The sequence below is a fragment of the Lepisosteus oculatus genome, chromosome 15, assembly GCF_040954835.1.
Source record: "Lepisosteus oculatus isolate fLepOcu1 chromosome 15, fLepOcu1.hap2, whole genome shotgun sequence".
Classification (NCBI taxonomy): Eukaryota; Metazoa; Chordata; class Actinopteri; order Semionotiformes; family Lepisosteidae; genus Lepisosteus; species Lepisosteus oculatus.
The window spans coordinates 30197686-30210468 of record NC_090710.1 but is presented as its reverse complement, the minus strand read 5'-3'; the positions used below and the strand labels follow the sequence as shown (position 1 = coordinate 30210468).

Here is a 12783-nt window from a genome sequence, read left to right as displayed (position 1 = left end):
ACAGGCATGTAGAAAACACAGCCATTTATTTTTTACAGGTTCTATTGTTTCCAGAGCCCAGGAGAGACGGGTGCCTTTGTTACACATCGGCATGCATGCCATAGGTTTCATGTCTCTCCCAATACCCCTGTGCAGTGGCCATAATTGTTTTAGGCATTTTTCTGGGTTTACTTTTAATCCAGCTTCAACAGGTCTGTTTATCAATCCGTGTTTGGTTAAATACTGTAAGTGTAAAAGTGAAACAGGTCCAGTGTTAATTCATAGCCTGTTAGTCTCTCTGATATGACTTCCGTTCCCTGTTGTAAGGCTAGGAACAGCTATGTGGTTTTCTTCTGGCTCCCTTCAACAGTGTAGGCCTTAGCGAAATCCAGTATTACATGTGCACATGGCTCCGTCTGCTGATGAAGAAATCCTAAGCCAGTCGTGTGCTACAGCAGCCCCGGAGAGGAGAAGCACATTAGACCTGTTCTGCACACTTGCCAGAGAGAAGATTTATGCTCGTACCAGTGCAGAACTTCATGAATTATCTGCAGCACAATGTAATGCTCCCTGCAGCACAATGCCCGACAACACTCTTCACGAAGCAGAAAATAACACACAGGCATGACAGCATTCCTCCTTCTCTGGAATCGCACAGAATGTACTCAGTGTGGTTACATTATTATCTGTTTTTGTCTGATAGACTTCCTTCAGCTTACACATATTTATCACAGAGGGATTAGCTGACAAAACCCACAAATAAATATTGCCACCTTCTCCAAGAGTTCCAAAGACGTTAATCCTCCTTTCGTGACATAATAACAGAAATTATTGTCACTGACACGTGTCCTTGATCAAGACAATGTAGCCTTCTCTGTATTCCAGTCAACATTTTGGAAATAAAGAAACAGATTCAGTACAGTTTGTGACCACATGAAATAAGAAAAAACGAATTTACATGTAAAAAGTGGATTGAACGTCCTCCGCTCAACTGCTTAAGATAATATGGAAGCATTATAGAAACTTATTTTCCTTCAGTTCACACTTCACCTATCTTTTCTTCACCTTTTCCTTCACAGTCATGTTTATGCTTTGATTGTAAGGGCTGTTTTTATGGAATATAGATCCTCTCAGCACAGTCCAACATGCAGTATGTATCCCAAGGAATGCCAAAGACTGTACATATGACAGATAAATACTCTTCTGTGAGCAAAAAATATTTTTGTGGCCACTAGCATATATAAATTATATATGAGGTATATTAAAATATTCTAGTACACACATGATTTATTCAAAACTACATTCTATTATGCATTTTTGCTTTCTGGCTTATATTGTAAAAGAAAGGGCAGTTTTTCTAAATCTGTACTGTGTAAAAGCTGCATACAGAATAACACTGCTTTTCAAGTCAGTATTTTTCAGTATTATATACTGCTTGTTTTATAAAAGTTGGATATTCTTCCTCAGGAAGACATACTGACATCAGCTTTCAATGGAGTATTCAAAAGAAAAAAAATGCAATAATAACAGCAATACAAAAAAGTTAATCATGAGAAGCAATATTTTGATTTTGGAAATCTTATCAGCTAAAAATACACATTAAATACAAACTAGCAAACAACTTGTAAAAAACATGTTTTCTTGAATAAGTACCTTAAGATTTGGAGAAAATATGTGTATAGTCATATCTACCCTTGCACGATATTAATTAACACCATATGAATTTGGTCATAGAGAACGTCAAAGCAGCCAAGAACACCTGTGACAGCAGTAAAATATGTATATATCTATTAAAATAGCAATGAATTATGTTCCTACGTGGGGGGGGAATATGATTTTAAGGTTTTCTATGAGAGGCACCATGCAACAGGGATGAGTGAAGAGACCTATTTCCTCTTAAATGTCTCCACATTGTTTCTCCTTATTTAACTGAATGTAGTTAAACTCACTCACCGCAAAAGGCGGTGTTGCAGCTCAAAAAGAGCCTCAGCAAAGAGTCTCCTCTTCTTACATTTTTCATCCAGCCTCAAGGAATAATTTCAGAGCTGCACGCTCGTTTTCAAATGGCTTAAAGTCCACTGAGCAGACTCTAAGAGAAGGTACAACGGGACGAAATGGAGCGCGTGACGTCTGTCTGACTAAGCTTCTGTGAGAGGAAGAAGATTTGTGAAAGCCCAGAAAACTACGGAAGGCTCGCCCTGGGGCTGGTGCGCCGCGGGCACGCAGTCCCTTACCTTGACTTTCTCAATGTGGTCCTGCAGGGAGTCGATGAGCAGGTCACCCACGGGCTGCCAGGACTGCTTGACCATCTCCGCCTGGCGCAGCTTGAGCTCCAGCTCATCCGCCGCCTCCTGCAGCTCCAGCAGGCGCTCCAGGGCCCCGTCCAGCCTGCGCTGCCAGTCCGCCGCCCGGCCCCGCAGGCCCTCCCAGCCCGCCCGCACGTCCTCCGACTCCTTCCTCAGCACGCGGCTGATGTTCTGGGCTCGCTCCTCGGGACTCACCTCTGGAGGGACCGACAGTTACACCCTCGACACACTCCTAATCCATGCGCCGTGAGAAAAGCTCTAGGCAGACTGCCCTCAGAACCAAGGCTTTGCATCCTAGTCCATAGCCTTAACACAGAATGGGTAAAGTTCAACTAATATGAGGCCTTGTCAGTCAAGACACAGCTCAGGAAAGCAGGACAGAGTGAAGAGGAAGGTAAACTAGCTTGCATCCTAGGCCTGGGAGTTCTGCAGTGTGGAATGCACTTAATTTGTTCAGGTTTTTATTTTAAATACTCTGAACGTGCCTCATAATTCAGTCTAGATTGAGACCGAACTTGTGTTTTGTTATGTATGATGTTGTCTGTAAGTCCACACCGCACCGAAGATCATTGTGAGGTCTGTAAGGGTAATGAAGTGCTCTGCTCAGGACAGGTCTGAGGAATAGAGCAGCGAATCCAACAGGCTTTAGGATTTTACAGCTTGTTCCACATGGTTAGAAAAAGGCCCAAACTCTTCAAGCCCTTGTGTCAGCACTTTTATGCTATCCCACAGAGAATGCTCGGTCCGATACCACTGCAACAATTTTTGTTTGCATTTCTGTTCTGGGAGCATTCAAACATAGCCCTACCAGGAGTGTTGTGGCACGACCTGCTCTTTTTTTGTTTTGTTTTATTGTTCTGCAATTACCTCTCTGCTCTTGCTGGAGCCTTGCTAGCCCTTCAGCTGGCTGTTCGGCTAGAAAAACCCGCACTGCATCCAGGGCATTGGAGACCACCAGGTCCTTAGCTTTCAGCTCCCTCCTGAAAGCCTGCAATAAGGCACACAGTCCAGATTAACGTTTGGAAAAAAAATTGAAAAGTTAGTTTTGTGTGTATATGATCTGGAACTTCAGTAAGAAAAGGAGAAAAAAAAAAAAACACCGTCAGACTTTTCCAAGGCAGCTCTGTGTCAGGATACATGGGCTTTGCAGCACTGGCCCTCCAAACCAATGTGGAACGCCCACGTTTTTCTAAGCTTCCTTCAGGTCGGTCACCGTGCTCACATTGTTAGTGGCAGGCCGGGGAGGTCCACGTCACTGGCAGATGTCGTTTGCACACAGAACATTGTGGGAAGCGGCTGTGAGAGCTAACCTCTGCCATATACAGTAAAAACACTCCTAGTCATCACTTGAGTCGAGCTGAAGGAAGGGAAATGCTGTGAAGAAGCATATCGATGCCGCACTGTAACACTTCGACAGGGAGAGAAAGGGTTTCCATGACGTTCTATTCTGTTCCAGCGCGCACTTCTTGCCAGTCATCTTTGAGAGGTCCTCTTAGACTGGGGTTACTAATGAGAGAGCAACATGCTCTAGCCACATGGAACAAAACAAAATGACAAGGCGCGCATGAAACAAACTGTGCTGGAAATTAAGTAACAGTAGAATGCAAACACTATAAACTATACCTTTAAATGAAATGACATGTCTTTCACCTCCCTAATATTCTACTAGAATAATGCAATTATGCAATTAAAAAGCAGACCTGTAGAGAAACTCTATTTCCATATTGCTAATAAATTCCAACTGGACTATATGCAGAAACTAGTCTTGTAATTATACTATAAATAGCAAAGTATGTTCTTTCAATGTGCAGGTGGTCCGTTTGTAAAACCTGCATGGCAGACAACCCACCGCAGGTGCATTCCTATATCAATGTTTCAGGCATTATTTATAGTTTACACTATTGGAATAATAATGTCATCATTAAAACTGGTAAATGACAACAATATTGAACAGTTTTAAATCATACCATTTAAACATATCAGTTCCCCCTTTTAGACAACTAATAATTTAGAATACATTTTGGAAGTACTTGTGAGGACAGCACACTTACAATCGCAGGGGATTATCTGAGATGCTTTTACCATCTGTAAAGCAGACATGTTCAAAATGATACTTGTCCTGTGACAAGCTTTGATTTTCAAGGTGTTTTAATGACTTTCTTATATTCGCTGGTCTCTGAAACATTACATACAAATGAATGCCTAGCAGGGTGCAGTGAAATTTGGCAATCTAAAAAATTATCAATAAAAACTAAAAAAAGAACATGAAAAATATTTTTGAAGAACTCGGAGTGCTACGTGCAGACAAGGCTTTCTTAACGGTCATTCTCATATATTCTCTTTGCCAACAGCTAATGGGAGGGCAGAGGAAAGCTGTCATACTGTACACCCTCACATTTTAAACGTGACGCGTCCTTGTTTCACAGAGAGCTGAAGTCACCAGCTTCTCTGATGTTTTTCAGAACATCATTACTCACCCGTGTCAAATCAAGAAAAGGCATTTGGATTTCCCTGACCATAGGACTTGTGTGGTGATTTTTCTGATGAAAAAGTTAATCTTTTTTTCTTGCTGAATGCTTCGTTTAAAGGGTTGTCTCTTGAGCCAAACAATCATAGAATTCTTTCAGTGTCATGATATTCTCTATACTGTACTGCACACTGTACACTGAGTGAACGCAGGCAACACTTTCTTTGCCAGATTAACATTCGACAGAGTTACAGTAAAATAAGAATAGCATCACTGCCTGGGTGACAGCAAGGGGGCAACATACTTTCATCTCTACTTTTCAGGCGAACAATCATACCACCATCTATTATCAGCAACATATTTGTTAACACTCACTATACTAGCTTATAATAACCTGTAAAGTAAAAATTGTCTGAATAAATGCCCCATAGATTAGTCAGTAAATGGTGAATAATCAACTGATAAGGCACCTGAAAGCAGGGAGTGGAGCAGAAGTAACCAGGTTATTTCAGATACAGAGACTGTAAATCAGCCATTCATTTGATTTTAACCTATTCATAAGCCAGCAGCTACTGTATATCATCCTGCAACTCATACAGTAACTGGCAATCCACTGAGAGGGACACTATACTGTAAAAAGCTGGTGAGAACTGGTGTGTGGGGAGTGTACTGGCGCACTCTGGCTCCCGTCGCACCATCCAGATGATGCTGCACACTGGGGGTGGAGGGGATCCCCATTACCTGTAAAGCACTTTAAGTGGAGTGTCCAGAAAAGCGCTATATAAGTGTAAGCAATTATTAATTATTATTATTAATAATGAAGTAATGGAGCACTTACAAGAGATTTAATCACTAAAGAAACTTTCTAAAGTCTTTTTCTTGAAGAATTTTCTTTTTTAAGTATTTAACCACCACATCTGCTCCATAATAGATATTATGTTGTTATTCAGATATCCACTGCCTCTTCCCAGGACAAACTATCGTGACAAGCACTGCCACAAACGAATAACGCCTCGAGCCAGAGCTGCTCACCCGGTGAGTGTCCAGCTGCTTCTGCACGGTGGGAACATCGCCCCCTATGGGCTTCTGTTGCGCCAGCTCGTCATTCTTCAGTTGGAGCCAAGCCAGAAGCTCCTGTAGAGAGAGGTGGAGCCTCTTCCATTGCTCACTGCTCGCCTCAAGGTGGGATCTGCAGGAAGCACAGAACAAACCCCTGAGAACCCGCGGGTACAGGGAGAAAGTGGAGAAAGCAAAGCACGAGCTGATCGTGTCTATGGCACCTTCGTTCAAGGGCACCCGATCAAACTAAATCCAGGGCAATACATAGGGAGGATCAGGGGCCTCCAAAAGCTTCCGTCTGCCACACCTCTTGGAATTCTCCAAGCTGAACCTGGGACAACATGCAGGTGCTCTGCTGCACCAGCAGGATGATTTGCATGCTGGCTCTCGCCCTGAGTGGTGTCTCGTAATCTACAGTATGTTTCATCAATGAACTCTGTGTGATATAATGGTAGACCTGCCACAGTGCAAATCTGTCTAATTACTATATATGCAGTAACCTAATTAGCACCTGTACTGTACATTGAATAATGAAAGAAATTGTTTGTCTTACGTTTAGTAATAAAGCTCTTACCAGGGAAATTGATTGAGAACAATATCTCACTGCCTTAGTGTACAATGACAACAGGGAGTAAAGGGGTACTGGAGAGTATCCTTTTACATGGCAGGACATTTGACTGGAGCATTCAGGGTGAAACACCTTGCTGAACGGTATAGCAGCAGCTCCTCATCCAGGACCTGAACTCACAACATTGGTCCTAGACTTAGTCCAGAGCACCACACACTATTTCTGTATCACTATAGTTGATGTTGCTAAAATTCAGTTTCTAACGTTAGTTAATAACTGTCCAACAAGTACACGTTTTTTTAGTTAAGCCATAATTATGTTACCTCCATTTTCCTATTACAATGGGTATTTTCTCATTTGCTGCATGGTCTATTAGATAACTCTGCATGATAATCAGGGGCTATTTCTAACAAAACTCATATTGCTATCTTATGATTTAAGTCCACACACGTTTTAGAAGGACATCGGAAGACATAAAAAGAAATTGTGCAAGGAAGGTAAATCAGTATTTACACATACAGTATAAACTAGCTGAGACACTGCACTAAAAGTGATTTTCAAGTCTTTTCTCCAGCTCATAATTTTCTGCCCATTTACTGAGAGTTTGTAAGTATTTGCAAATTGAGTTAGAAATTGAGTTGGTTTGCAGGATGGAAATTCAATTACTTTTACTGTAAAACGGTTTTAGGAAATTAATAGAAGTTCATATTTAGAAAATAGATTTTGAAGTGAAGCCATTACAAGCCATGAGGCTTCAGTTAATTCATAGTGACTAGCATTCTTTCACTATCTCACAAGCTCTCTGCTTAATGAAGCAAATTACAACTTAATTCTTCATAATATTTGAAAACAGGAAGAAATTTTATACACAGTGTGTATAAACATACACTAACAATATAACTAATATAACTTTATAAGTTATATTATATTATAAGAAAACCAGTACGCAAGAATTCTAAGTAGTGTGCAGAATACATTCTTGTAAAGAGCTGGAAGTACAGTAGCTGTACAGTATATGGTGAAAATTACAAATTTATCATTATGGGTCCCTACTACAGTGCAGACACCTACAGAAGAGAAGCAGTTGGGCAGCATTTCCAGAGCCAGAGATCAATAAATAGCATGACTTCTGAGAGCTTAACAGCAACATTCATCTACATACACGTACAATAGACAGAGCCAAAAATCAAAGCTGTTGATGCTACAGTGCAATTAAAAAGGTAGTACTGATTTCATAGAAAAACAACTCATTTACTTTTGACACTGTAAAAGTGGCAATACAACACTAAAATCCCCTGAATTGTTCACAGATACAGAGGATAAGTCTTGTGAAATAATAAACCACCTGAGATGTGTTCTTTGAAATTCATAACACCTATTTACAAAGTTTTTTGCAGTGTATTCCCAGTCATTACAGTTTCCACTCAGTGCAGAAGCTGCTTAAGTCAAAACAATTTAGGTGTTTTATCCAACATACAAATAACTCAACTAGTACTTGTGATGGTACACTGTTAATATGATTTTTTTAAATGAATAACTCTCTGGAGGGAACACAAGGACTAAAGTGATAAAACAATAAAGATGGCTTTTTTTCAGGAAGCTGTCCTTTCAGTCCTGGCTTCACACTGGCATTTCTGCTCTGCCCTTTTGTTATTTCTGCTCATGTTCAAGAGATTTCCTGCCAAAGGGTATTTGCATCTCAGCAGGTTGGTCTGTCAGAAACACATTTTAAATACATTAAATGAATAACCATATTAGTTGTTACAAGGGTGTGGAGCTCTGCGTGGAGATAATAAGAACAACAGGAGCCTTCAGCCAGAATGAAGAATCGGACTCCCCAGATGTCCTGGCAAGATTCACCGTAAGGAGGAGTTCCAATCCAAGACACAGACTGCACAGCTCTGAGGCACAGAGCAGTCTGCGATGCTGAGCTCCAGCCCTACACTTTAATTGCAGCATGCTATACATATATTGTATATATACAGTATACAATGATCCACTGAGATGGCAGCACACCTCATACTCTGTCTACAAAAGGTTTCCCCTGTTCAGCACAACACATGTCTATTGTTTTCAGAATTGCTGTGTGGACAAAGGAGTAGTTTGATTCCTGGCAAACACAGCCACTGCAGCCTGGTTATCTGGAACAGGCACTGTAGCTGATGTTAACAGCACTGAAGGACTTGGGAAGATAGGTTAACATCATCATTTTGTTCAGATGGCACGAAATGTCGGAGCACATAGAAATTAAACAAGAAAGATGAAAGCTGAAGGAATAAACTAGGATAAAGGGTGGAAAACGATATCTTGATATCATTAAGCACTTCTTCAATTGAAGGCATTGGAGAGACAAGTAATTTACCCATATTTAGTGAAGTATCAATATTAAGCAGGTGAAGGCTGCTTATATTCATCTATAAATCTGATGGGATATGTGACTAAAAGATGAAAGAGTGAGAAATGCTTGAGAAGGAATTGTAATTGAGTGTGCTTTTATTCTCTGTTTAATCTTCTTTAAAATGTTGTGATATTGACACTCAGTGGCCTAAACGTATGACGCAATGGTGCAAAGAAGCGCTTTAAAACTTGTTCTTTTTCTTATACTTGTTAATGCCTCGAGACATGCACTGATGATCCAAAACAGTTTCCATGGAAACTGAGCCAGATCTTGTGGCAAGTGAGAGACTAAGTGCACTGAGCCTCTAGTCCTTTAGGAAGAAACGAACAGACAGAGAGCCCAAGGGTTAAACTCCCTGCTATCGGTGGACAGTGCCAGGAGCTCAGCTTTCAATCCAGAAGTGCTGGTCTCTCCACAACCTGGACTGTGTTCTTAAGCATGGCACTGATAACATCCAGAACGAAAATGTCTTTCCCACTCAGATACTTTAGGAACAAAGCCTTCATTCAGAGAGTGCTGGAAACCCATCTTGCCTCTGTCTATTTTGACAGTATTTCTGATATAAAGCTCCTGCTCTGTGCCATGCCAGTGGAGTGCACAGACCCCCTCGCTGGGTGACATCAGATCTAGACCTGCTCTGCAAACAAAAAAAACTCTGACAATGTGCTTTCCTATTTTCTTTGTTGTAGTGATGCACCAAGTGTAAAGTAATGACAGGTCTCTATTGTTGTTAAAAATGTCAAGTGTTTCATAACTTCTTAGGAGTGCAGAGAATAATAATGGGCTGTCTAAAATGGATAATATCTCATAGTACCAAGCATTTCAAACTCAACCTAAAAACGGGGTTATGGGTTACTTGGTATTCAAGCTAACAATATGAAGCAGCTCAGGCGACATAATGTCTATCATTATCTATCTTTTTTAAAGTGTTGAAATGTAAGTTTGTAAAATACAAAGTGTTTCAAACTCATAAACACAGAACCTTATGTCCACCTTACTATTATGAATATTATTAGAGTTCAATGATATGTAAGTTACCCATTCCTTGTTTGTAATATCATTCGATTTTCTTTACAATACATGAATAGTGTATATAACATTGTGGTGAATAGCTCTTGATTAACCTCTCCAAATGTGAAAGAGTCTGAATTCTCTAATTCGCAAGAACTCTAATTAATTGGGCTTCCTCTTTTAAGTGTAGCTGCAAATTTCTTTTCAAATAAGACTCTCTTCAGTGTCTTTATCGTCTCATTCTACCAAATCTACTTTCACTGTCATTAACGAATCAGCCACATCCCCTGCATTTTGTGAGCAGAGCTCCACCAGGGAAAGGATATTTAACCTGACATATTTAAAAGAATATAAGTCACGGGTAGCAAAATGATTAGTCCCTGCAATTTAGAGATAAGATAATATTAAACGCACTTAACTAAAGATGTTGCTTTGAACTATTTTTATGCTTGAGAAGGCATGCAAAACTACCTCTAGAATGCTGGGAAAGGGGACTGGGGTTAAAGGCTTTATGACCATCCTTCCACACTCAGACTCTTACTAAAATTACAGAAGCCAGCAGTGAATAAAATACAGGAATGTGGGATGAAGATTTTAACCAGTGTCTTATTTGTACCACCTTGTTGGTAGCATAGACCACAGAGACAACAGACAATGAAAGTTTCTATTACCTCGCTGTCACTCGTCATTTCCTTTCCACTAAAACCTACTCACCTATTTTTACACACACACCAACTTTTGTCTGTTATTGATATAAGAACATAAGGATAAAGAATATAAGAACAGCACAGTGCACACAAACAGAATTTGCTCTGTTTTTGGTTTAAAGTTAATTCAGGAACTCCAGCTGAAACAAGCAAACGTTGAAACGATCTCTACACTTTCTTGCTGTACAGCACATTAAGTGTGTTTTAGAGAGACAGCTGTATATTGGTGTTGTAGCAGTCCACACAGGACCTGTTTATACAGTAGGATGAAGCAGGAATAGGAGAAGAGTACTGCACCTTGCTCCCCAGTCCTTCAAAGAAAACATTTTCACTTCCTCAAGCCCGTTGTCAGTATAATGTGCTCTGGGAGTCTTATCAGCACAGACATAAGAAGGAAAAACAAGAGAAGACTTCACACACGCTAGGAAACAGTGGGAAGCATGCCACTGACCTAATGCTGATAGACTTCTTGCGCAGCTCGTTCCACCTGACATTCATGTTATCCAGCCGTCTCTGCAGCAGTGTGGCGTCTTCAGACCCTTCCAGGGACTTGAGGATTCTCTGCCCATTGTCGTCCAGAGTGTGGAACGTCTCCGTGTGCGCCTCGATCTCAGCCTGCAAGTCCTACACGCACAAAAGCAAGAACCACCCTTTCTTTAGCCAACATTAATCTTTTTCACACACTTTCACTTTTTAAAATGTTGCTAATTTCACAAGGAGTGACAAAAAATCCAAGGTGAAAGCGTCATGGAGCAAAATTGTGGCTTAATCTGCTTGGCTGAGGGTTGGCCTCCCGGCCTGAGGACATGGAGGCCAGGACCCCCCTGCAGGGTGACCAAGGGGCATCCGCAGAGGGGGAGAGGGTGAGATGGGGTGGAGGTGGAATGCAAGAGCCGTGCAAGAGAGAGAGATGGGGATCTCATAGGTATTTATAGCGTTTGGGAGAGGAATGGATTGTCAGGAGCAATTGCTAATTACTGACAGCAGAGTCTGATTGAGCTTGGTTGTTGTCATCCCTCCCGAACCTTTGTTATAAATTCCTTTTTTTTTTTAGAAAACAATTAAAGGGGAGAACAATGCATTCAATATACAAGAAGACATATAAAAAAGGTCACAAACGTAATGAGGCCATTCAACCCCTCTTGCACATTTGGTAATTAAGTAGCTAAGTGAATTGAAATATTTTCCCAAGAATATTTTCCCAGAATTTGGGCCTCATCTTTTTTGGAATTAGGCTCCAGATACCTACAAATCTAAGAGTTTCCTATTCTCCATTCTCCTAATCGAATTTCCTTTTAATTTCCAATTGTGGCCTCAGTACTTCACTAATGAGGTTTAAACTTCCCCTGTTCCCTGGGCTGACCATATTTATACCACCGAGCATCTTACATACTTGGATCAAAAATCCTTCTTGTCACCCTCCTTTGAGTTTCTCCCAAGACGATAATATCCCTTTCCTGGTATGGTGTGAAAAGCTGAAAACACTATTATAAACAAGGTCTAACCAGCACATTGCAAGACTTGAATGATTTCCCAGGATTTCAATTCCACACTTTTTGCCATGCACCCAAGCATCTCTGTTTGCTTTGTTATTGCTTCCCCACATTGTCTTGATGAGGACATAGAGTCCTCATCAAAATACAAATGGCACAACTACAAAACTAAACATATTTCACAATAATAAACTAATGAACATGTTCTGGCCATTTATCTTCTGTCCTTACTAAGCCATACAAACAAACACACAAGCATCCACCCATTTTCTATCTGCCTAATCCAATACAGGGTTGTAGGGGAGCCAGAGCCTATCCCAGCAAGCAACAGGCACAAGAAAGAAGACTCCCTCGACGAGATGCCAGTCCATTGACAGGGCACAGACACAGACACACGAACACACATCGGGGCTAACTTTCCCAGAAGCCAATTATCTTACCAGCATGTCTTTAGACTATGGGAGGAAACTAGAGCACCTGGTGAAAACCCATGTAAATACAAGGCAAACATACAAACTCCTCACGGCACCAAAATGCTAATTACTGTGCTCCCATGATACCCCAGCATCCATGCGGTTCTGCTTATTCTCACCTCAAGCACTCCCAACAAAATGAAAGTCGAACTCGGTGAACTTTATCAAAAAATCGCTAACAGATATTTTAATAATATCCGAGCTAGTACATTACTAGTACAACAGAAGTGTAAGAAAAGTCACACTTTTGTATTGATTGAGCCCTACACAGTACCAGACATTACCATGTACATTCCAAGGACAGCAGAATGCACTACACATT

General features: G+C 40.9%; 1 protein-coding gene across 14 annotated transcripts in view; it reads right to left on the bottom strand.

Moving 5' to 3' along the window:
• dmd (dystrophin) overlaps positions 1-12783 on the bottom strand; it is a 726399-nt gene that overhangs the window by 141494 nt on the left and 572122 nt on the right. For all 14 annotated transcript variants that reach the window (XM_015364174.2, XM_015364177.2, XM_015364182.2 and 11 more), the window contains 4 exons: positions 10947-11119; positions 5785-5941; positions 3153-3273; positions 2214-2482 (listed from right to left, as the gene is read on the bottom strand). In XM_015364174.2, the coding sequence (XP_015219660.1) occupies positions 2214-2482; positions 3153-3273; positions 5785-5941; positions 10947-11119 (720 nt within the window). The remainder of the gene's footprint in view (positions 1-2213; positions 2483-3152; positions 3274-5784; positions 5942-10946; positions 11120-12783) is intronic.